At 41.9% G+C, this 26300-nt stretch overlaps 1 protein-coding gene across 6 annotated transcripts in view; it reads right to left on the bottom strand.

The window, feature by feature from the left end:
• The window catches only part of akap6 (A-kinase anchoring protein 6), a 234481-nt gene that overhangs the window by 135176 nt on the left and 73005 nt on the right, over nt 1–26300 (bottom strand). For all 6 annotated transcript variants that reach the window (XM_020713576.2, XM_020713577.2, XM_020713573.2 and 3 more), the window contains 2 exons: nt 16122–16218; nt 14272–14474 (listed from right to left, as the gene is read on the bottom strand). In XM_020713576.2, the coding sequence (XP_020569235.1) occupies nt 14272–14474; nt 16122–16218 (300 nt within the window). The remainder of the gene's footprint in view (nt 1–14271; nt 14475–16121; nt 16219–26300) is intronic.

Raw genomic sequence — 26300 nt, 5'->3', positions numbered from 1 at the left:
AACCAATAAGCACACAGCGGACTCAGCAGCTTCTTTCAAAGAGCAAAAGATTCATATTTCAGTCAGACAACTCATGCAGTAGTAATAATGTTTATTTTCACATCTTTTTGTTTTGATTTCACGTTCTTTGTTGCTTTCACATTCTTTGACATTCACATTCCTTTATAATTGGCATTACACATTCTTTTAGTTGGAATTTCACATTCCTTTAAGACTCTGTGCAATTCCATGAGACAAATTTCCATAAACTTTTGGGTAATAACTACCCCTAACGGAGCTCACAGGTGGAAGCCAGGGAGGACGGTGGGGCAGAGAACGCAGTGCTGCAGTAAAGAAGGATGAACAACTTACACACCTGGACTTAAATAGGACGCTGCACAGGTGAGTTGATTAACTGACCCGCCCTAGGGGAGTGGCCTAAGTAAAAGCCTGCCTGAGTTGACTGCTCGAAATGCTCCCAAGGCCGCTCACTTATGACTACTTTAATTAAGAGAAGAGACGACATACAAGTGTCTCCATTTCATAGTTTATACATGTCATCCCATAGTAGATTTTTTTTAAATCCATCAGATGAGCAGGTTGTAGATTTGTGAGTCTAAAGGTACCAACGGTAACTGCAGGCACAGGTTAACCACGTGTGTCATCGTAAGCTGAGTTCCCACCAAACCCAGTCCACATGGCAGGGGCATCCACTGTTGAGTTATAGATGCCATCAGAGGTCTTTGTGTTTTGGGTGCAGTGTGGCGGTCTGGAAAAAGTGCATTTTGGGCATTGCAGCATGATGTTTCCAGAGTTGCTCCAGTAATCTCATCTGATCTGCAGCTGATTACCTGGATCAGGCGTGTTTAGCCAATAAAAGCTTCAGTGGCACCTTGGTTGGAAAACATGTTGGACACCCACGGGCCCTGGAGGCGTGGATTCTGACACCCATGATCTAATCTAAAGGTCATTGGGTCGGATCTGGATCCAGACGCTTTCCCACATGGACTCAACATCTCAAACAAAAAAGGTTGGGCTGCTGTTGTTTTGACCCTTTAACACCGGAGCTTTAGCTAGCTCAGTTACCTCAAAATAGATAAATAAAATAGTAATAAATCAGTCGAAACAAAGGTTGAAAATCAGAAAACTGCATCAGCTTTTGGAGAATGTTCAGGGAACAGATAATTCAAATGAAACCAAAAAAGATCAAGATGGCTAAAAGAGATTAAGACAGCTCCACGGGGGAAATTTGTGGAAAAGGCAAGGCAATGGAGAAAAAACAAACACCAAAACAAGAAGAGGTGGAGAAAAAGACAAGTCAAACAAAGGAAGACACATTACATTTTTCTTACATCCTGATCATCACCATTGATTACCTTCTCAAACTGAATGCTGCATAAAATTAATGACGTCATATTTCCTGTCCTCCTTGGATGTCTGAGTTTGAAGAGAAGGTAGAAACGTGCATTTAGGCCTGTCGTGTTAAATATGTTTAAACTCTATGAATATATTTCCGACTCACCGTAACAGTGTTGTTACGGCTGCGGCGCGACACAAACCCTCCAGCTGCAAACACCGACTCCATCACTTTCACATGAGCGTAAACGCAGCTTAGCAAATGATAAACCAGGAATTAACACCAACACCCAGACTGTTCTCCTGCAAAAAATGGTAATGATAAAGTATCAGCAAGTAGTTCAACTCCAACATTTTCCAACTTTAATCTTAATTTATGTAAAATGCTGTGTGGTGAAGCTGTGGGAGCAGGATGAGCCGTTTGATTGGCTCTATCAGGTATCAGGCAGGAGTCCAACACTGGGTAATTTGATTTAAAAAGCTGGTAATAACCTGAGGTCAATATTTAAATCACTCACAGGGGGAGAGGAGCCACTCTGCATGTTCACCAAGCTTCATTCGGAATCAGTCTGGATCACTATCACACCCCAGCCCCTTACATGCCACCCACCCCCCATGAACAGCCCACACTTTCTACAGCCTCACTCGTCTTTTCTACCTGTTTTTTTTTTTCAGTTTAAATCACTTCTCTGATGGAAACAACTTTTTTAAAATCAAAATATAACAAATGTTTCTTCAATCTTTAAAACATATTCTTGCAGAGAAAACCAAAGAACAGACCTAAATGCCTAAAAGGCCGACAGAAGAAGAAAACTGCCTTTTAACAGAAAACACCAGGAGTTCTAGTCAAAATATGGATTTGTTGCAACCGTCGTTCCCCTCACACCATTATATTCACATTGGCCGGCTGTTTAATATTACAAGGACACTGCTAATAAAGTTCCATAAACAGTGGATTCAGGTTTATGATCATATTTAGAAAATACCAGGTTTTATGTCCGCTCTTTCATTTTATTTTGTTATCTGCGTCACCGTAAAGGCTGGCCCATGATAATAAACCGGCCCATGCTGGAAAAAAGGTTGGGCATTGCTGCTGCTGTAATGACCAATGAAAATTGATCATTTTAGATCAGTGCCTAAGAAAAGTTTCAGCAGGTCTGCAAAGGAGAAAAAGACAGCAGTGACTCTACCTTTTTAGATTGGGATGGCCTGCAATGATACGTCAAGCTTAGCATGGCGTGTTTTATCTGAGGTCATTTACAGTGGTGGCCATTAAATCAAAGCTTACACCCCGCGTTAACCGTTATATAGTTTTAATTTAATGCAAAAGAAACGCATGCAACAGGACTCAGAGAGGTTTAAGGTTTCAAACTGGTCCCACAGTCTACTGGAATCTACAATCCTGAGCATAAACATCAGGGCAAAAGACAGCTGACATAGATTACAGGATGAGTCAGATGAAAGAAAGAGCAGGCAATACGTGAACATTTGACTACAAAAAGCACCACACAGATGGAAAGAAATCCGTATCAGAAATTCCAGACAAGAAAACAGACCATAAAGTCCTTACAACGGGACCCTAATACTCTAAACCGACCGGAAGGAAATGATGCAGAGGACTTAAACTATGTCACTGAAATACCACTCAATCACAGGCCACTAACTGCAGGCAGCTGTGTGCCACTCCACACCAAACCACAGGTGAGTGGGCACAGGTGAACCACAGCCCGCAGCCAGCCTACACAAAATAAAGCATTTGGACAAAAAGAAAACTAAACAGTTTACTGGGTCATAAATGACTTCCACGAACCAATGTTCAAACGGATACAGGGAGGATTTGAAGCGGCCATCTACTGTTTTTTCATTAAGTGCTGCATGTAGATCCATTCATAATCCATGGGACTATCTCGTTCTCATTGGGCAGGCTGGGGTCCCGCTCTGTGGTCTAATAGCCATGGAGTGGGCCCTAGGCTGCTCTGTGTTGGGTGGGCGCTGTGACTCCCACGGTCGGGCTGGGCCTTGAAATAAATGGATCCCCATGATATCGTTTCCTCACAGCAGTACCAAGCCAACCTTCTCTTTATGCTGCAGTTCTTCATTTTTGTTCAGGGTTCTACTGGGGGAACTGGGTGGATGGATGGAGGAATCTGGTGAGGGAGGGGTCCCATCTGTGTGTGATTGTCCTGTGTTTTCTGTTTTAAATCATTTTCCTATTTTATGACTATTTTAACTGCTTTCATGTGAAGCGCTTTGTGTTTTTAACCAAAGTGAAAGGCGCTATACAAATCAATAAAGTTTGAAGTTTGAAGTGCATGTGCACATGCACAGGCATAACATGTTTTACCAGTCTGTGAAATCACAGGCTGAGGCCATCTTTATGTCTGTCCTGCATTCTGTGGATACACCTGAACCATGTCTTTCAGTCTGAGAGAGATGCTCTTCCATCTCCAACTTCTTCCTTTAAACACGTTAGGCGTGTTTTAAAGCTTTAAAGAGTTTGTGCCTCTTTAGATAAAAATACGATTTTCTATAGTTCATCCACTAAATATAATATAAAAGAAGTGGTTGGAGCCATGTCATTCATGGTGCTCTGGAAGACTTTTTTTTTTTTTACATGCTTTTAATTTTCTTTTTCTGCACAAGAAATCTGGCTTTTCATTGTTGACTCATCCACTGAAATACTTAACTTCTTTGCCTCCTGGGCTGAATTTATGAGATGTTTAGGCCAAAGTCTATTTGTTACTTCAGGCATAATGCAGTGACCCTTCAGTCTTGGGTTGAAACCTGCTACAGGCAGTATTGAGGACATTCTTGACTGCCAATGCCTGATAAATCAAGGGAAACCATCATAAACTTCATCTCTGCGATTTGTTATTTACTTTCATGCTTGGGATCAACGTCTAGTGGATTTAACATAGGCATAGATGTAAATAAGACAGCACAAAAATGAATGAAGCAGGAAAAAATAAATTAGTAATTAAAGGCCATGAGCGCCCTTGTATGGTCTCAAAACCTCTACCCGCCTCCGGCCTCCCTGACTGAGCAGCGATTTTGGAAAACTGCAGGAAACTTTTCTCCTCATTTCTTCCTCACAGCATGAACACATCTTGGTTTTCTGAGCACCAGCTGCCATCAATGAAAACGAGCGGGTTCCACATTGTGACGTCACAAAGCTAATCCCGTTCCAACGTGGGTCAATAAAAGGGTTCTTCTCCATCAATATGGGTCTTCCATGCAGAGAGTTAATAACAAACCTTCCGGAACAAAAAAGGTAAACTCACTAAAGTTGTGATTTGATTTTTTAAAGAGTATGTATTTTTTAAATCAGTATTTATTTTTGACTATTTAACCAGAAGACAGCAGATGAGGTGTTATATATTCTGTGTGTGTGCCAAAATGTGGATGAGGTGTGACAAGGTGCTGAGTTCAGCTCCCTAATAAGATTTGTGGCTCCTGTGTCCAAGGAGCCCTGCCTATGGACACGGGGGCTGGTCTAATCTGAAAGCATCACCTTTCTCACCTCAGCCTGCATGCATGGCCTAAAACTCCCCTGCAACCATCACCGGGGAAGAAGCACATGTGAGAATCCGGGGTCCACAGAAATAAATATAAATTTAGTATCTGTGATTCACTTGGCTTAACATGGGACTCTCTAGTTATGAGGAAGGCACTCAGACACATCTAAAGAAGATGGAAAATAAGTGAGGTCTGAGAGTGGAAAGAAAAAAAACAACAAAAAATATTTCTGCTGAAAGTTAAAGTTTTGGAGAAATATGGATTGTTTTCTGCTTCTCTTTGAAGTTTAAGGCCTGTTCACACCGGGACGAATTTCGCCGGCGATTTTCGCCGACGTTTAACGCCTCGTGACTAAACAAAGGGCACCAATGAGAGTGTGCACACCGACGCGAAAAAACGCCAGGCGTTAAAGCGTCGAAAAAAAAAAACGCCTCGGGTTCGTTTTTTTTTTTCGACGCGTCGCGTCGAAATCTACTCGACCAATGAGAACGGCGCTTTTGCTCACGTGTCTGGAGCTTCTGAAGTTACAGTAAAACACAACTTGGGGGCGCTCAAACACAAAACTGCCTTGCTGAGCACACATACCAGCGAAGAAGATAGACGCCAAGTAGCGTCTACACTGTTGCGAAGCAATAATGACGGACATTCTAAAATATCCCCGAACCAAGCACCAGTTGGAGCAACTGGTGCTTGAAATATTCATGTTTTCTTTGTTTGATTCTGACAAGCGCGTAAATACTTGCTCTCTTCTTCTGAGTGAAAAGCGACTTTAAGAAGCGTAAAGTTGCGCAGCGCCACCTTGTGTACAGGAGTATTTCTGTTTTACATTAAGCGCCATCTAATGTCAGGGAATGAAATTGCATGTTCACTCCACTCATCGTCAGCGAAAATCGCCTGGGTGTGAACACAAAAAACGTGACGAAAAACGCTGGCGAATAACGCCTGGCGAATATTCGTCCCGGTGTGTACGGGCCTTTAGAGTGTTTTTCCTGGAGTGCCTCTGTTTCTTTTCACTTTGTTTTATTAATTTAGGTTTAACAAAAGGGAGAAACACTGCTGAAAGACTCAGATTATAGGAAAAGACTGGATTAAACGTTAGATTGCAAAAATCCATCATGAAACATAATTCCACTGAGAAGTGATCATTGAGACTAAAACCATGACTAAAATGTTTGACGTACCTGCTGACCCAGTTGTGTATCAGACACGTGTGTGTGTGTGTGTTACAACTGATGTACCAACTTGTCTTCCGTCTACAGATTCCCTCAAGGTTCAGTAAATTTACTTGCTCCATAACTTCTACTTGGTGTTACCTTCTTGGTGGAGCGCCCCCTGGAGGTGGAAAGCGGTCAAATTGTTCCACAGTTGTTTAGAAGCTCACAAACATTTGAATCTTTTTTTGTGTGTGTTGGACCCACTCTCCTGAGAATTGTGTTTTTGTTGTGTTAAACATGTTCCTGTGGAATTTCTCTAAAGATGGTTACGATGGCGGGGCAAACCCTCAGCAATAGGGTGGAGGTGGAGGGGCGTTAGACTGGGCCAATGGTACCGCCCACAACTTTTGGCCAAAAATGTCATAATCATAACGCTTTTTTTTTAAACGGTTAACAGAGTGGGACTTTACCCATCTCTTCATACTAACACAACACAAACAAAGGCCTGCCTTCCACAGATATTCACATCTTGATCAACGTTTTCCATCATGCAGCAAAAAGCTAAGTGTGAACCGCCATCTCCCACTCCTTCATCCTCCAGGTCCATGCACACGTCATGTGACGGAAACTATGACCAACAGCTTCCGGATCCCAAATAACTGTGGAGACTGTCTTGGAGAAGAATCTGAAGCGAAACTTCATAAGATCCAGACATAGAAGAAGCAGGTGAGGGCAACTTGAGAGGCTCTAAAAATCATTCAAAAGAGACGCATTGTGGGCCAAAAATACACGTTTTCAGAAAAAGACTGTTACACAATTTTTACCAAAATTTATGAAAAAAATTGTATTATAGCAAACTTCAAAGAACTGAGTAAAAAAGATAAACACGCTGATACACACCTGGAGGAACCGTGAGGGTGAGATGTAAAGGTCTACAAAGGGTTTAGAAGTATTTATTGGGGCCCATTCATACATTAAAAGGGTGTGAAATGTTGCTGTCAATTAAAACATGACAGGAAAAGACTAAGGAAGCAGAAAAAGTTCAATTTAGGCAAGCAAAAAGAGACAGCGAGGAACACTTTAACTTTCTCTAATCTACAATGTTTTTCTCATGTGGTCTTCATCTTTTGTATTAAGTTAAATAAATAAAAAGTCAATCTTCATGTAAGATTTAAAAATATATATATCTCAAAATTTGCTCTCAGAGAGAAGCTGGAGATGCGTAAATGTTTTTCCTGCTTCAATTTGTAAAATATTGACTTTCCAAACAGTTTTACATTTTCAGAGCTTGATCCAGAGTCCCAGCTGCCCCCCAAACAAACACCCGCTGGTCTTTTCAGTGAGTGCTGTATCATCCTCGGTGGTGTGTTTTACCAGACTCATTCCAAACCTCCATAAAGTGACAGACAAATCCCACTAAGCTGTTAAATATTACACTGCTTTCACACTCGTATTTTACACCTTTCTGCAGCCCGGGCTGCTCTTTTGTTCATGTTCAGTCGCTCTAAAAGCACTTCCATGCCTCTGTCTTCAACAACATCACTGAGCCGAAGCCTCATAGAACAATAACTCCCATATGACACATACAACTAAATCTGTTCCCCCAGAGGTGTTTGGCTGCTTGGCTGTGTGTGCCCTAATCCCTGGTGTTGGCTGTCTTGTCGTTCAGTTCTATTTGCTGGCATTAGTGTATCTTCTTCTTGCTCTCTAATCCCACCAGCCCAGCTCTGATATTTTCTGACATTTATCTCAATCACCTCTCTCCAGATGAACGAACAGCAAAAAATCTGGAGGAGAGAGGGATGGGAAGAGCTGTGGGATGGAGGGAAGAGGGAGGATCAACAAAGAAATGAAGGATGGGAGAATGATGCAAAAGACAGAAAGAAAAATGACTAATGTCAATGTTAAGGCCTACTGAGATTTAAAGATAGCTGGGTGGATGGTGAATACTCGTCTAGCACTTTTCTAACTTCCTTGAAGGCACAAAGCACTTTTCAGTCACAGACACATTCAAACAGTGATGGCGGCACCAACCTATAACCCCCAGACGCAAAATGAGGTTCAGTGTCTTGCCCAAGGATGCTCTGACACAAGGGAAGGCAAGGCGAGAATCAAGCCTGCAATCTTCCGATTAGACGTCATAGATCTGCACCATCGCACCCCATCTATGGAGATGGATGGATGGACGTACGGATGTACGGAAGCATGGATGGATGGATGGATGGATGGATGGATGGAAGCATAGGTAGATGAAGGGATGGATGGACGGAAGCATAGGTAGATTAAGGGATGGATGGATGGATGGAGGCATAGGTAGATGAAGGGATGGATGGACAGAAGCATAGGTAGATGAAGGGATGGATGGATATATGGATGGATGGATGGATGGATGGATGGATGGATGGATGGATGGATGGACGGACGGACGGACGGACGGACGGTCGGACGGACGGACGGACGGATGGATGGATGGACGGAAGCATAGGTAGATGAAGGGATGGATGGATGGATGGATGGATGGACGGACGCATAGGTAGATGAATGGATGGACGGACGGACGGACGGACTTCAAACTAGAATAAGGGAAATCTTAAAGGAAATTGATAAATTTCAGAAACTGGGTTTGGAAAAAATATATAATTCATTCAATTAAATTAATCTGCATTAGAATTCATCAAATCCAACTATAGAACTTTTTTTTAAAAACACGTTCTTTTATTTTTTAGGCATTTCTGTTTATTAAAATTGCAGCTTTGGTGGAAACTGTTTTATTTTTATTAGAACCAAAGACACTGGTTATAGAATAGAAACTACACAAAGAAAGGATGAAGAAGAGTATTGAACTGGAAATGAATTTCAAATGTGAATTAGTGAATGTAAAACGAATAGAGTCAGAAGTCTGACAGTGACATGCCTCCATTAATGTTGATAAGAGTCTGTGATTTAACTGTGTTCTGTTTAAATCCACCGTCAGCTCAGTCCATGTGACGCACGTGGAAAGATTCAACCAAAATAACTCAAACAATGGAGTCAGCTTTCTAGCTTGGATGTGTTAGGAAATCACTAAAAAATATTAAACAGCTGTAAGAATTTGTTTTATTAACAGATCTTCATTTTATCTCTGAATGTCAGAAATCAGAGTGCAGGGAGATGTCTGACTCGTGTGCAGAGATGCAGCTCCAATGAAGTCACATCCAGTAAATTATGAGCTCACTCTCTTAGAGCTGCTATGAAATCTGCAATTTGCTCCTGCTCTTAATTACTCTTAATTCATCCTCTTAAAAATGAAGATTAAGAGGATGAATTATTGATGCAAGTTGGCATTTAATCTTTAGAAACGAACAGTGAAACCTCTGGTTATAAATATTGCACAAGGCTTCCTCATTTAATAAAATATATTCTGAATTGCCCTTTATTTTGCCCTTTGGTCAAGGTTATATTCATTGAAACCAAGCTGGCTGCTCAGACAGAGTCAGAAAAACAGACTCAGAGCAGCACTGCTCTGCAAACACACAGCAGAGGAGCTGCAGCCTCTGTCCTTGGATCTGTTTGAATCATTTTTTTACTAAGATCCATAAACACAGACACATACATAAATAAACATGATGCCATCGTTTGACCTTGCAGTCTGCCCTCCTAACAAACACGCAGACACACACACAGCTCTGTGTGGCTGTAATTAGGCCACGCATCTCATTGTCATTAAGGTGCACCATTAGATAATGAATAAACAGAGAAGCCACATTCACCGTCAAGCCGTCTAATGATTTTAAATGACATGTTACTCTCGCGTGGATCGAGGTGACATGCACTGGATGAGAAATGTGGAGGACGAAGCACAGTATGGAGAAGACCTGCACCCCTGAAGCTGCAGCTCAGTGCTCCAACCTCCCTACTAATCCAGAAGAAAACTCATCATGTGGGTTAACTCAGCAGATTAACACGTGTCACAAATGACTGATGCAGTGAGGAGCTTGTTTTCCCTCCACAGATCCTTCCTGAGGTGAATAAACCCAGCGGGGCTTCAGAAGGGTCACATTTTGTGTCATATTTGTGTTATTACTTTAAAACGTCTCAGTCCAGGTATTGACCATAAATGAAACCTGGACCGAGTGAGTGTGACACCACTCAGAAAAGGATTTACTTCCAGCCGCAGCCAGATGAAGTCAATTCAGTCGCCATTTTTTCAGGATACGGACACCAGTGGACATCAGTAAGCAGAGAATGGTAGGAGTCAGTCTAAGTCAGGGGTCCCCAAATCCATGCCTCAAGGCCCGGTGTCCTGCATGTTTTCCTGAAGCTTCTTATTGGCTAAACACGCCGGAACCAGATAATCAGCAGAATGATTATGCAGGATTTCTGGAAAATCAGCAGGAGGCCGGCCCTTGAGGCCTGGATTTGGGCACCCCTGGTCTAAGTGAACAACCACTCTTACCAGCCAGCAGTGAGCTTTTTGGAAGGAAGGCCACACCCCATACCACTAGAAACCGACTCGGGAGAATCTGTCAATCAAATGTTTTGAGCGCTCAACATGACACCTCCTACTTTCACAAAGTCATCTGATTGGTCAGTTTAGAACTGATTTCTTGAAATGAGGGGTAGCCCTATACGTTTACCAGAGTAAATTACACTCTTCCTTACTTTTTTGCTTTGAGCGTTTAGTCACAAATGAATGAAAACCTCAAGAGCAGAGATGTTGTTATATTTCACTATTTAGAAACAGAAATAATTTTCTTGTTAAACCTGGTGAACTCAAATGTAATTGTTTCCTTCCAGTTGGAGTCAATCTATTAATAGCTATAGTTCTACTTGGGTCATATATTCCTTAACGTCAAAGCATGTCTAAAGCACACATCTTTCAGGGCCTCTAAGTGCCATCTGGCTGCACTGGAATCCAACTTGACAGGTGAGTTTGGTGCGACTGACCTGAAAAAACATGAGAAACTCATAAAATCTTGTGAAACATTGTTTTTTACTGCGCCTGTGTGTGTTTACATTAGACAACAATAATTTAGCAGATTTACACGTCAGTTGTTGTCTGGAGGTTTTATGGATCAAAGCTTTAAGTGCAGAGAGAAACTCACTCCCATAATGAATGGACTGTTAATGTGCTGTAGGCATGCTGCTAATGGACACACACACACACACACAAAGGAGCAAACACACCAAAACACACTTTCAGTTTAGGAGGTACACAATCGTACACACATAGGTGGGAGCCGGCTAATGGCTGTCACTGTTGACTGATCACAGTGATCAGGCTGCTGCAGCTCTAATTGCAACCAAACAATCTGAAAACAAACAGGGCTAGGTCTGCTGGATGAAGAGGAGGAACGGGAAGAGGAAGGCGAGGAAGAGGAGTGAAAAACAGGAGAATTATTAGAGGTATATCTGGAAGTAATTTAGATTAAAGAAAACTGAAAACAAAGCACTGAGGATGTTAACAGCAGTATAAAAAGAGATGCCTTAGATGTTTTATGAAATACAATGGTAAAAATGGTTAACAAAGAAATCAGAAAAACAAAAACAGATCAGGTTAGTGAGCAGTGGTTGGTCTGAGTTGACCTGACTGTTTATTTTTTTATTCAACATTTCTATGGCAACTACTGTCGCCAGTCAGGAATGAGCTTGTTGGAAGTCCACACCTCTTCCAGCGAAAGTGGAGACTCTGTCAATCAAACATTTCACACGTTTAAGGTGGGGGCCAGCGGGCACCACATGCTTTTACAGAGGCACAGAGGCAAAAAAAATATCATGAATAAGACATTTTTATTAGCAAGATGTTAATAAAAAAGGCATCAGAGCAAGAACAGTTCTTCTGAATAACAGAATGAATGAGTGACAGCTGTTTATTTCTCTATAGAAGCCTATGGGATGTAGGCTTCTGTGGAGCCAGCAGGTACTTCCTGTAATAAAAGGGGGGCAGGGTCACTGAGTCTAGTTCTCTTCCAGTCAATGAGAGCAGCACACAAATTATCCCCCTTCATAACTCGAGAAACAAACAAACTAAACTACATATTAAGACAAGAGAAGACTGGTGGTAGGCAGGCGCCAGTGTTCGGCAGCGGGGCCGCCATCAGTGTGTGAGTGTGTGTGTGAGTGTGTGTGTGCATGGGTGAATGGGGCTGTGACTGTAAAGCGCTTTGGGCCTTCGAAACAGGGTAGACAGCGCTATATAAGTATACGCCATTTACCATTTACAAGGCATTTAGCAAAAATACGTTTCAAAATCTGTTTTTCCTATTTGTAACCTTTCATGAAGCTTTGAAAATTTTAGGGGAGGGCCCTCATTTGACATGTGGCTCCAGGCCTGCTGTTTTAAATGTCATTATTGATGATAAAGTTCCATCCAGGGCCAAGCTGTTCCTGGTCTTGGTTTTGTTTAGGCCTGCTTTAGATTTGAGTGGACCAGCTTTACAATGCTGACAGGCCTGTGGACCAATCCTGGTCCAAAGTTGTGTTAATGCACACCTGACTTTGTATGTCAAAGAAACTGGACAAAGTGGTTCTTTTAAGGTTAAAGGTTGCAGACCCCTGGTTTTTCACTAATAACACAATACAGAGTACACATACACACTCTTCATACAAAGGGTTAATAGTGATGTCACTATCAACTCAGAGGGATATGGAAGTGGAATATTTACAACAAATCCAACATGTCAAGCTATAACTGATACTGATCTATAACTGATTTTAAAAAATAATTCAAACTGAAATTTTGGAGGAAAATCTGAATTTGATTATTCTGATTCACATCTCAGCCCATCAATACGCAGACAGTTTCCAGGACAACATGGAAAAACTCCAGGCTAGCTTTTTAAAAAGTGAATAAATGTGAAAAGAGCCAAATGAGCCGATCTTTGAAATGGCTCTTTAAAATAAAGCGATCCAAAAGGTTGGGCTCCCTCCAAGAGCCAGAAATAAAGTGGGTGAGATGCAAGAATTTTGCGCGCCACGAAGGAAGCCGGTTAGCGCTTTTAACGGGACAGGCGTGTGCTCTTTGCACTCATCCTGGCTTTTCAAAAAGAGAGAATCAGAGAGTAGTTTGTGTGGACTTCCCATGAGCCAGAGCGTTGGTCTGCTGACTAGAGTATGACAGCATCCCTACAAAGACAATCACATGTTTGACGTCCCATAAAATGATCAAACGAGCCACAGGAGGACAGAAAGACACACCTGCGTGAGATGCAGCTGCACCCAGACAACCCAAAAACCTGCAGCATGTGACTAAGGCTTTAATGGCCATGTGTTTCTGCACTGCTCGCTCAGATGAGCCATTTCATAACAAAACTTTCTTTGTGTTTCTACATTGCGTTTACGAAAAAACTAAAAAGGAAATAAACGTTTTACTAGGCCACTAAAATAAGTAAATCATATTTAGAACTTTTTGTCAGAAATGCTTTCCTGGAAAATGTCAAATCAGGACTTTTGTTTAAATTGTGAATGAAACTAGTGCGACTCAGTAGTGGATGGGGCGCACAGCATCTCTCTGCAGGCCTAATCTATGGATTCTGAAAGTGTTTCTTCAGCCTCAACAAATATATTAAAAAAAAAAAATCAAAGTAATTTTAAGTGTATTTCAGCGTGAGAAATGGAGGTGTGGCATGAGAGCGTGAGGAATCAACCAAATGTGTGAGTTGGCAGCCCTGTGAATGAATAAAGTGTTAGTATACTGTAGCTCAAGAAGATGACAACATGAGGCCTTCACCTAAAGGATGGAACCACTGAAGGCTGAGTGAACTCGTTCAACTCCTAGTACATTTGGTTCTGCTTTTAGACATTTTTTAAACTAAATTCCATTCGGTTAATCATAGAAGACAAACGTTTTTTCAGCAGTCAAACCAAAGTGATCCTCCACACATCCAGGCTAGCAGACTCTGCACACTGGAGAGGAGGAGGAGGTTCAGTTTCTCTGCATGTCCACCAGCAACTAACCAAACCCACAACACCATTCACAGCAAACTGAGAGGGAGGTGGAATAATCCCAGCATTCCTGCAGAAGAGCAGGAAAAACACAAACATGCTCTTCTGCAGGCTAAAAACCAGCTGACTCTTAAATGATGTTGCCTTGAAACCGTTCTGTTTCATCAGCTAACAGATTAATTGGGATTCCAACCAGATGAGGACGGAATAAACTGCAAAAGATGAGGACATTCAGAGCGAACCACAGAAATGAGGCACAAAAGACTTCAAATAAGCACAAAGCAGATGAACAGAAAATAGAAAAAGATTTCAGGCGGACCTGAAAATGAAAACTACCATTTACCTCTTGGCCTTCTGCTGAGCCTGAGCGCCGTCGATTGGCTGAGTAGTCCCACAGAGGCATTAACAGCTCCTGTGATTGGTTGGTGTAGAAGAGGCGGGCCTGGATGCAGCGGAGGGTGCGGAGCATCCAGCCGTGCTGGCGCCGGATCTGCCGCTGGAGCTGATCCCACTGGCCGGAAACCATATGGAGGATATCCTTAAGAGCTGGAAGAAGAGAACGTAAAAGAAGGACAGAGGAAATGAACGAGTTAAGGAGTGGAAGGAGCTCTAACTAAAACGAAATGACCAAAGTTTTTTATGGATCATCATCACTTGGAAAATGTTTGGAAGAATCTTCCCCTGTGATTAACCTGCTACCTGCTCATCGTGCTCTTTTCTCTAAATGTCTTACTTCATTCTGGAAAGTGACAAAGGCGCTGAGGGGGGCTCCATCATTTTGGTGCCGTCTCTCATGGTCTGAAAGCTTAGCCTGAAGTCAGTCAAACACTAAAATTAAACTTCCTCCTCTTCTCCTCCATCATTTTGTCCTCCTACTTATGACTCACAATGTAATCAGCTACAGTCTGGGAAGGATGTCTGACTCGCTCAAACACACCTGGAGACGATAAGAGGAGGAGCAGAGGAGGCTGATGTGAGGAGCTTTCAACATAAAAAGAAGACGCATCGTACTCCAGATTGGGTTATTTGCCTAACTGTGTAGTGTTTGTGTGTTAGTTTCCTCAGGATTCTACTTTTAGCGCTCAGCAGGACTGAATGGAAGAAAACAGAAAAAAAACATCTGTTTTCTATTAAATGTTAAGGAAGTCGGCTCCTTCAGAGGCTCTCTGCTGAATTCTTTTAGGTTTTGTGTGTTTTTCACACTACCAAGACTGAATCTTAAGACCCTTGTTTCAAAACATGGGCGTATTTTCTGTCTTGCAAGAAAAATAATCTTAATAAAGAAAGTTTTTCATTAGCAAAATAATCTTAGTTTAAGAAAACATATCTTGGTGACAAGAATTTTTGTCTTAAAGTAATAAATCTTGGTAATCTTACCCTATTGGCCTTTTTTTTACTTTTTTAAAGAAATTCAGCCAATGGGGTGATAACTGTTGATTTATAGGGCTATTTTCATTTCCAGATCTTATGACTTCTCTGGTCAAGAGGCCAGAAAATATTCTGTGCTATAGCCAAAACTTCAGGACGAGTGAAAGACTCCGCCCACACGTGTTGTGACGTCCGGGATCAGAGTAACAACCTCAGCCTCAGACAAGACCATGATGGTGATCGGGAGGATGAAGAAGAGCTCCAAACATCTAAAGGCCTGAAGCTAGAAAAGTGGGCAGCTTTGTTTAACTGGACATCACACGTAGGTTACATCTCCTATGATCTTCTGCATCTCAGTAGATGAGAGCCTCCAAACCACCTGCTTTAGAAGGAGCTGCAGCTGCTGAGTAGATCAGTCTCTGCAGAGTCCACTGAACTGCCGCTTCCCTAATCAGACGAGCTCTAATGATGCCATGTTTGCAGAAAGAAAGCTAAGAAAAGTGCAGGAAAACATGCTTTTTACTGTCTGTCTGTCTGTCCGTTTGTTTCAGCTGCTCGGATCGATTTAACTCTTCCTCTGTCGCATTTCCAACTCACAGACAAGACTCAGAAAAATTCCTTTCAGTGCGGCGCCACCGGCTGTTTGATCTTTCTCTCCACATCTCATTCTCAGTCCTCATCTCCCCTCGTCTCTCTTTTGGCTACATTTATATGAGCTCTCCTTTCTGAAGGTCACTCTGTTAATCCAAATATTAATAATGAATGGAGCGGGTTGGGGATCCATTATGAGCACCTGTGTGTGCCTCGGCGTGTGTGTGAACATACCCGAGTGGTGGGAAGTGAGGACGCCGAGCAGCGCTCTGCCTTCCTCCATGATGCTGAGCTTCAGAGCGCTGTGGCCGTCCACGCTCAGCTTGAAGCTCTGCAACACACACAGACACACATGGACCCAGAAATCATCTGTGTGTTCGTCTGAGGAGCAAAAAAATGACACGCTAACAGGAGAAGAGGTCATTTACATCCCAGGTTTGTGTGAGTCCATTGATAAAAAACAAACAAATCATAGTGAAAGCTGACAGGTTCTTCATACGCTGATGTCGTCTACATGCATGATTTGCCAGAGAGAGAGGCAACAGACAGGAAATTCAGGGCTGAGGCGCAGGACAATAAGAAGATCCCTCATGTGAAGAAGTTCAGTGAATATTTTCTTTCCATTAAAAAAAAAATAAAATAAAGGAAAATAACAAAGAGAAACAGTCAATCTCATTTCCAAATTCAAAATATAGGAATTGGTTTGAATAAATAAAGCAATAATTGGTTTGTTTTGGGTCAAACTCTGCCGGTCCGCAAAGAGCAAACATCAAACAATTTTTTAAAATTCCCACAGAATATTTTTAGAAAATCTCTTTCAGATCCTGGAGCAGAGATCCTCCAAAAACCCAGCGACAGCAAACCAGAGGCTTTATGTTTGATAATTTATCAGCAAATCAACACGTTAAGAAAGCATCTCCCCCTCTGAAACCCTGCCCCCCCCCACACACACACACACACAGGAAACACAGTTAAAGTGTGGAGGAGATCAAATAAAAATTGACAAGAGAATAGAAATGATGCGGTGAGAATAGAAGATAAATGGATAGATGGATAAATAGATGGATGAAGGCACAAAACAGCCTGAGGCCATGCTGGCAAACACTGCAGTCAGGTCTCTGAGCACCATTTCAGCCTTTTCTGATCTGATCTGTGTGCGTGAGCAAGTGTGCACGAGCGTGCGCACGTGTGTGTGCTTCTAAAAGTACTCAAGCCTCCAGACTTAACCACCTCTGACAGCCTGCTGGCTGCTGAGGGAATGCTGCACAGAGATGTTCAGGTCTCACACAACTACGCCGTGTGCACGTGTGTGCACGTGTGTGCACGTGTGTGGCGGTTGTTTACATCAAGGGGCGGCAGATTTCTTCAAAAAGCTTCATGAAAACCATGAAAAAAATGACAAAAAGCAACTTCTGCAGCTCAAAATGAAATGAATGCAGCTGATAAACTGATCCGCGCAAAGATTTAAAAGCTTGTTTTTAAATTTCTCTTTGTTAGTCTAAATCTTTCTAAGCTTCTCTCAAAGTCAGCACAGTCGATGTATTATTCCAGGATCTAGAAAAAAGGAAATATTACCAAAATGAGTCAAAATCCTTTTGCCACGAACTCTTGACGAGAAAAAAAAACATAGGGATGTTATTTTATTTTAAAGTTTAGACTGGCATTCATTGTCATCATGTTGACAAGAAAAATGTTTTAGTTTTAGATTTTATGAGGATTTATTTAGGGCCCTATCATACAAAATTAAATTTTTTGAGTATTTGAGTGTTTTATCATTTTCTCACAAAAATCAACCCCAAAGTGGTACTTTGATCTAGTGACGCATTTCTAAACATCCTCTAAAACCTGCGCTCTGTGCACCAGCCCCTCCCAATCCACGAAACGAGTGGTCCTCACATTCACACTTTTGAAGGTGAGAACGGCCCCCCCTTCCAGGAAGAGTCTTTGCTGCCAGCCCCGCCCCCAGGCTAACACTATATTCGCTTACCTAGGGGTGATCGGCTAAACGCTTTCCTTTTCTATGCACAATACGCACAGACATCTTGGCAAAAGTTCCAATGTTGTTTGTTTACGTGGGCGAAATGCAGAGACGCAGCTCCGGATTGACGTCATGAAATGGGCGGCACCCTCAACGAGCGAAAGGCGGAGCCTCAGAGATCAAGTCATCTTACTTAATAAGAAAAAGAAACTCAAATTTCATAAGAAAATCATTGTTTAATGTACCAAAGGTAATATATTATCATACCAGTGGATATAGTTTACTCTGACAGGCTTAAGAAAAGCAAGATTTAGGTCTTTTAAGATGGACTGACTTGAACTAAGATGGTTTTCCCATGTTGTTCTAAAATGAGTCTTTTCCACTTATTACACTGGTTTTTTGTCATTGTAATCAAAATAAACTACAATTAGGTTCGTAAAAACTTAGAACTGGCTAAAAAAATACTTACTATTGGGCTGTATGACATTCAATTTGAAGTCATTTTATCTGTCAGTTTGCTTTATTAGCTTAGTTTCTCTTTTTTGAAACCTTGTGTGGAACTCCATGTTTCTAGATTTTGTTGTTTTATTATAAGATTTCTTGTTAAGTGAAAATGACTTGCTTCATTGACCAATAATTTACTACTTTTAGTGATTTTCCTAAAAGAAAGGGGCACTTTTCCAATTTTTAGGCCACCTCTTTTTGCAGGGTGAGCTTTGAGGGTTTTTTTTATTTCTCAGGGACAGTGCACTTTAAAACCTTAAAACCCAACAGAATAAGCCTAGCGGTTATTTTTCATCTGTTGTCCCCAGACAGACGTTAAAAGTTGTCACCCTAAAAAGCTAAAAACAACCAAAAATCAAAATCCTGAAAATGTAAAAAAACAGCTCATTTTATCGTGTAGGTTTTGTTAATCGTTTGTTCTGATCTCTTTTATAGGAACACACATTGTAACTGGTGATGCTGTTTCACCTGAACACATCTCCAAACTGTAGACATGCTTTAACCCCACAGACGACTTTGTGTAAAGCAGAGTTTGGTAAAGGATGTTGTGCGTAACGGCACTCGTGCTGTAACCCTGAAGTGCTTCAATAACTTCCCACATTGGCGCATGAGCGCCGCGTAAACTGAAGTCAAGTTAATGTCTTTCTCTGCGAGAGGCGTTTGTCTCTTCAAAGGACACGAGCAGATAGTGATGGCTCTGCGCTGCACGTGTTCCACTGGCAGATAAACCATAAAATATCACTTTGAAAACCAACACACAGCCACCACCTCCCTCCTCCATGCCCCCATCCCCTTCATAAATCAACATTATCCAGATAAAACAGCGCCGTGTGCTTTCTAAAGTCCTAACTGCCTGCAAACGTCATCATTTACTGCAAATCTCACGCCTGATTGGGTAATTTTACAGATGCAGCCGCCACTCTGCCCCACTTAATTTCCAGATAAGCTGGTGAAATACCTCACAGCTAATAAACATAAAATAGATCTATCAGAGCTACAGAAAACAGCGTGACTGTCTGCCTCTCTGGGATAGGGCTGCCTGATGCTGGGAATGAATTAGGTTGTGCAGATTAGCTGGGCTATCAGGGAGCCATCGTATTTCAGCGCTTTATTCCGCCAACGATTCGGCTCACTTTCCTCCGTTTAATATATGGAGAGCATAGAATCGATAAGAGAAGAACAGCCAACCATCAATCTCACAATGATAAGGCATGCAGAGCAGCTCTGCTTTTATGGACGTCAGACAGCAGACGGTAATAAGATGCTCCGTGTTTGTATTTGTGTGTGTGTGTGTGTGTATGGAAGGGGGTGACAGAAAGTGTGTTAAACATTCAGTCAATGAGTGTGACAGGATCTGTGGACAGTGTGCACGTACGCGCACAAGTATGAACTGAGAGATGATGATTTACACGGATAAAAGTCAAATCAGCAAAAACATCCTTGATTCACCGCTCGACCCCGAAAGTCTGAGTCTCCGTTTTCTATTAAGACATTTTTTAAATATTCGACAGCGTCAAAAGGTAAATAAACGTTTCTTTCCGTTTTTCCTGTCCAGCAGCAGAGCCGACAGATAGAAGCTGAGATCCTAGGTGGTCATGGTGGTCACATCAACCGTCATGATGAGCAGATGTGCTCATGAAAAAGAGGCTGGTGGATGGACAGACCTGCCCTTGTGAACATGGCTTCTGTTCAAAGTAAAGAAGCTTTTTACATTTCTCCATTGTGTTCTTAAATTATTTTTTCTCAGACACGGTTTGTTTTTGTCAAACGTACCTTACACAGATGATTGTGACTGAGGCGGCGTCACTTGTCAAAGTCTGACAGGTGACTCCGCCTCAGTCACAATCATCTGTTTCTAAAGACGTCACATCACCACCACCCGATGACGACTCTGACGAAGGCCGAAACATGTAAGGCACGTTTGACAAAAACAAACAGGGTCTGAGAAAAAATAATTTAAGAACACAGTTTAAACTCGTAGACACTATGAACTTAATTGGAACATTTCTCTTTTGTTACAGATCATTAAAGCTCAGTAACTAGTTATCTGTCCTCCACAAGAAAAAAGCTGAAATTTTATCCCACTTTTTTTAAACACTCATGTATACCATATGCTTTTAGTCACAACTGTCCTTACTGTCTGCAGGTAAAAAGTGGACCCACCTGCATGGGGCACGCAGAAAAATCTAGCACTGTAGACCATCCAGTGGCGAAAATCTTTTTTTTCTACAGGTATTCTGTGGGCAACAGGTTGTGACGAACACTTTAACAACACGTAAGGGTAAATAAGGGTGAAGTTGGTCAGATCCAGGCCTGTCGTACCTATTTTATTTTTTTCAACCACCCCCAAAACCTGCGCCCCTGTGCAAGGAGCCTATTAGTGCTGTTCTCATGACAAGGGCGCACTCCTTGCGTGCAACCCAAGTGTCAGAAATAAGGATGTCAGACAAAGTGCAGTTTTGTGGACATCCTTTGAGCACTTAGGTGACACCTGCACACCCCATGCGTGCAGCATTTGCATGCGGTCTGTAAGGAGACAGTGACGCACCTTACCAGTGAGTAGAGTATGGTGCAAGGACACCGTAAGACAGCATCACCCGTACGTTATGACTTACAACTTGTAACTTAGCCTTCTGAATACTTCACAAACATTTCACGATACATGTACCATACACACGCCTCAAGAGAACCGCAAGACACACATGACACACCTAACCCTTATAGGATGTGTCTGCGCATCTCTGACCCTTCACGGCCGGGATAACCCAAAACGTGTGACTTCATCGTGAAATTCAGGAAGAACACAACATAGAGACAGAAAAAGAGCTGCACAGGATGTGAAAGAAAGTTCACAGAAAATGAAATTTAGCACTTTCAATCTGGTTTCTGTTTGTCAAAGTTTGGGATATATAAAGTTGAGATTACTTTAAACTCATGGTACAATAAATAGCAGCTAGTTAACAAAATACGTCAGAAAGCAAAAGAACATCTTTCACCCTGCAGTTCTTGACACACTCAAGCTTCAGCCTGATTTACGCATGTGCAGTGATGTATGTATCAGAGGATGTTCGATTGGCCGTTCTGAATGTCAATCAAGTCCCGTACTTCTCAGTGAGGATTTTGATTGGCTGGTGGATTTTTTAGAAGTATATTTTTATTTTTTGGGTTATTTATCTTTGCTGGCCTGCGATCTACCCTCATGTCTTTGAAAATCGACCGGTCAATCGCGTCGGACGTAATGAGCACCCCTGGTGAAGATCAACCCCGCCCCTCTTCCCTATTGCTGAGGGCTTGAAGCAGGGAGATTGTGGCCAACACAGTGTATTTTCTACATCACAAAAAAGCTCTTTTACAAACTGTATTTTTTAATCTGTTCCTGTTTAACTTTGATTTGAATAAAGAAGCACTCAGAAATGTAATTCTAATCTTAATTTTCTGTATATATGTACTCCATCATGAGAAAAATGCCACATGTTGTTTTGTTAACATGTTAACATGTTAAAAACACAAGAACCAGAATTTTCATTGGAGTAGGACTTTAAACCATTTTTGTGTGTGGGGGCATTTGTAGGGAAATTATTTACTGTAAAGTAAAACAATGAGCAAAGATATGTTCATCATCATTCAATGAGAAAATCTTGCTTAGACTTGTATGTTCTGCACAACAGGAGTTTTCCATCCACTGGATTCTTAATAAATGTCCATGTTGAAAAGGTCAGATTTGGATTTGGACTCTAACTTGTTGAAGACAAACTGAAAGCTTTCAGAACGTGATTTGTTTCTTAGATGTGACACTGATAATGTCAGAGCTTCCAAACCCACATGTTCCTTTGTTCCATATGGGTTCTAGGAGGAACATTTGCTCCAACAGACGGGAGCAGTTTCATTTAAGTGCTGGACGGTGAAGGAAGCAGGTAGATTTGAGATGTTTAAGCTCTTCCAGCCTTAAAGTTGAGTCTCTGCTCCGATTAGCATGCGCTGACTGGAATCGGACGTGAGTGGCTTCAAACCCCCAGTGATTAGATTACCTGTTAGCATTAGCATATTAGCCTGGAGCACGGGGTAGGAGGATCTCAGAAGCCTAGCTAATACCGTTTAGCTTTTAGCCGCTGCATATTAGCGTGGAGCTGTGAGGTATGCGGTGCTGATATGGAGATGACATTGAGGTTTGTCATTGAGCCTGCCTGTTGTGGGGCACTGATCGGATGCAGCCTCATGCGCACACACGCAAAAACACACACACACACACATGCTGCAGTTGGGCTGATGAGACATGATCTGATCAAAGAATCTTTGTAATAATGACAATTAAATTGTCTCCATTTATGAAGCGAGAGGAGCTTGATGGTGCTCCCTCAGGACTGTTCATGTGTGTTCACGCCTGTGTGTGTTTGTGTGTCTTCATATGGCTCTCCTTTTTCTTCCTCTTCTCTTTCTGCTGTCTCTGTTTTCCTGTGCAGTTTTTATATTAAGTAATAAAATACTTCTTCTACTCTTCTTCCTTCAGTTTCATTTTCTCTCCCTCACTCTGCTTTCCTTCGGTCATCTCAGTGTTTATCTTTTTTTTCTATCTCCTTGTCTTATTACTGACTTCTCCCTCCTTAGTTTGACCTTGAAATCCCTCCGTTCCTTTTCTTCTTCTGTTCAACTAACATCTTAAACCATCTCTTAGTGGCAACAATCACATTTGAAAAAGTTTCTTCCGTTTTCCTTTGAGTCCTACATATGTCCCATTTCAGGAGTTTTTCAAGTCATTACAGTTGCATTCACACCAAGCTTGATCCGTGCGTCAGGGGCGCCCAGTTTTAATGCTAAGTCAATGTACAGACATGGTCAGAGGTTCTGCAGTCCGTTTTGAGCATCAGGCACGGCATGGCGGTCAGGATGCAGTGAGCTTCAGGCGGCGCGACAACGAAGCAAAGCAAAAAACTTTTAAGTGCAGCGAATATTTGGCTGAACTTTGGCAAAGAATTCACATCAACCAATAGGCCTCAATAAAGTAACTAAGAAGTTGTTCACATGAAATTGTTTGACCCCAGATTTAAACCAATATATTAGCATTATGCAACAGCAGCGTCACTTTCTGATTTGATCAACCTAACAATTTACATCAGGAATGTCATACCAACAACTCGTCATATTGCTCAAACTCAGCTGGAATTCTATTTTTTTAGCGTCTCCAGGTCGACCTGACAAGCTACATCCAGAAAAAGACAGAATACAGGCTCCAAGTGTTGAAATATTCCACGGATGCACCGCGTAGAATTTTAGCAAACTAATCGACATAAAACAGCCTTTTAAAAGAGACAATAGAAAAAGGACATTTCTTTTACTCAATAGCCATAAGCTTGGATGTAGATGGTAAAGGTTGACATGCCAGTCCACACACAGATCTAAAACCCATAGATCTCCTTTCTCATCCATGGCCCGGTCTTGGATCCTTCTTCTCAAAAGCGGTACCACCACCCAGTGTGCCAGTCCAACCGCACCACAATGTCCAAAGGGCAGAGAACCACTCCCCGCCCCCCCCGAGACAACAAATGGTTAACCAGAATTTAGTCCCTCTCCAAGGTCTTCCAGAACCATTCCAGAGTTCCAACTGTCTGCACTGAGTGTTGCTCGTCAATGAATGTCAGCTGCTTTAGGAGTCCCAACCAGACTTAATAGCACTTTTCAGCTTGACGACATCCTTCACTTCCAGTGGCCAATTTCATGGACTGGTGTGCCAACAGGCACCACAGACACACAGCCTCAGCTTCAAAACACCTAAAAGAGTTGAAATGGAAACACTTTCACTTTGACTCAACGTCTACACCCTTTTTGGATACCTTGTTAAGATGGAGACTCTTCTGATGGTCAGCTCAGCCAAACGTACCAGGCAAACTGTGACAAAATGTTTGGACCTGCCAAGTGTGAACAGCCTTCTCCTTCACCAGCAAGTCCAACTCACCACCAGATGGTGATAGATTACTAGCTCTGCTCCTCTCTCTTGATTTGACTGCCCTACGGTCGTAGGTCAGATGATGCAACTACGAAGTAAATCATCAACTTCCTGCTGAAGGTGTCCTGGTGCCATATTCACTGATAGTGTTTGAACATGGTTTTCATAATGGACAAACTATTACTGATGACAAAACACCCCACGTGGTTAATTTCAGGGAGGTAATTCCTCCCAAACACACTGCTCTTTGTTGAACTACTGGGTTCCTAAGGTGGAGCACCTTCTATTACCCCTCAGAGAAAATCCAAGAAGCTACGCTGTGCTGATTCTTGGCCTCTAAACCAAAACCACAATAAGAGCAAGAGACCTTAAAGAGATGCATTAAGAGACCTGGCAGGGACCCAACCCCCTCTTTTACTTGGCTGAACATTAACACATGACGGCTGAGTTGGGGGCTACAAGCAAACCAACACCAGCCCTGCAACTCTCATGGGCAACTCCAGAGCGGAGCAGAGTCTAACCCCTCTCAAAGAGTTCAGTTTCAGATCCCAAATTGTGCATTAATGTGAGCCCGGTGAAGTTTTTGGTGAAAACTTGGCCCGAAGAGGAAATGCTCCTCCTTTTTGTCCAGCTTTTGGAGAAATTCCTCAAAACAATTTTCAAACAACCGTCTAGACATCATTCATTCACTGTCAACATTGAAGTGTTTCAATCTAGAGGAAACCGTAGAATGTGACACCTATTTGGGGGCTTGAAAGACATCATTGAATCTCCAGTTACTTTAACTTCAGGCTCCTAATTTTTGGCTCTGAAGCTCATTAGCCATGAAGTTACCACTGCTATCTGTGGTTACAAAGCTTTTAAGACAGTTGAATTGATAACCGCTCTAAAAGTTCTTTACTAGGGGTGTAACGATGAATTGACTTGATCGATGAATCAATTTCTATTTCTATGATCTGGTTCTGTCTGAACCAACTTCCTAATCAAATTGACCAATACCAAATATGAAATGGTTTCAAAATGAAATGAATCAATCATAATCAATATTGGAAAATACCATTCAGATTGAGGGACGGAAGGTTTATTTTACTGTAATGTAAACACAACAGAGTGCATCACAGCGGAAAATACACATGTGATGACATCAAAAACTGATCAACCAGTCCAATGTGTGGAAACACTTTGAATGTAACAAAAGACGTGTGACCATACAGTGTGCTAGAAGGTTCCAAGAATGTTCCCTTTGGATTCATACTTTTAATTCTTTCATTCTTGTTAGCTTGTTTATTTGTACACATATTTAATTTACACTTGATTATCTTGAAGAAATCCAATGAATCCGGAAAACCTCACCTGCACCGTTCACCAGGTATTTCTGTCTGAGTCACACTGGTGGAAGTTTTGTATAAAGATGTTCTGGATTCATTTTAGGTCAGTGAATCGGATCGTTGAACCAATGAACCAATATCAACTATGAATCGCATCCTCAACCAAAAATTACGATGTGAATCGAATTGTTGTTAAAATGAATCGTTACACCCCTTCTTTTTACATACATCTAAAAACCTATACAGGTATATCCCTCCAACCTTTTATTTAAAAACAAAAGCCAGGATGGCTCTTCCCCTCGAAACACCAAGGTTGGACCAAAGGGTAGAATTTAGTCTACCTACATCATTCGATTCTCCCTCCCTCAATCGGGCTGCTTATGAATGGGTTGTTTGTTTTTAAGCAGAATAAGTATCCATTACCGTCAGCTCTAATCTTTGACAAATGGTACGACTGCAAAGTAGAGGGGGCTGATTCCAAAACCATACCAGAAAAAGACCACAAAAAACAACTAACACTCAAGCACCTCCATCATTCAGACTAAACGCTGGCTCTGCTAACCAGTTTCTCTGTTTCTAATCCAAATAGAAGCAATTATCCTGCTGGTTGTTTCAGTGTGGATGTGAATCTTTACAAAAACAACCTGAGACCTAAGAGTGGT

The sequence above is a fragment of the Oryzias latipes genome, chromosome 22, assembly GCF_002234675.1.
Source record: "Oryzias latipes chromosome 22, ASM223467v1".
Lineage (NCBI taxonomy): Eukaryota > Metazoa > Chordata > Actinopteri > Beloniformes > Adrianichthyidae > Oryzias > Oryzias latipes.
Note: the sequence above shows the minus strand (reverse complement) of the source record. Positions and strands in the feature narration are given on the sequence as shown.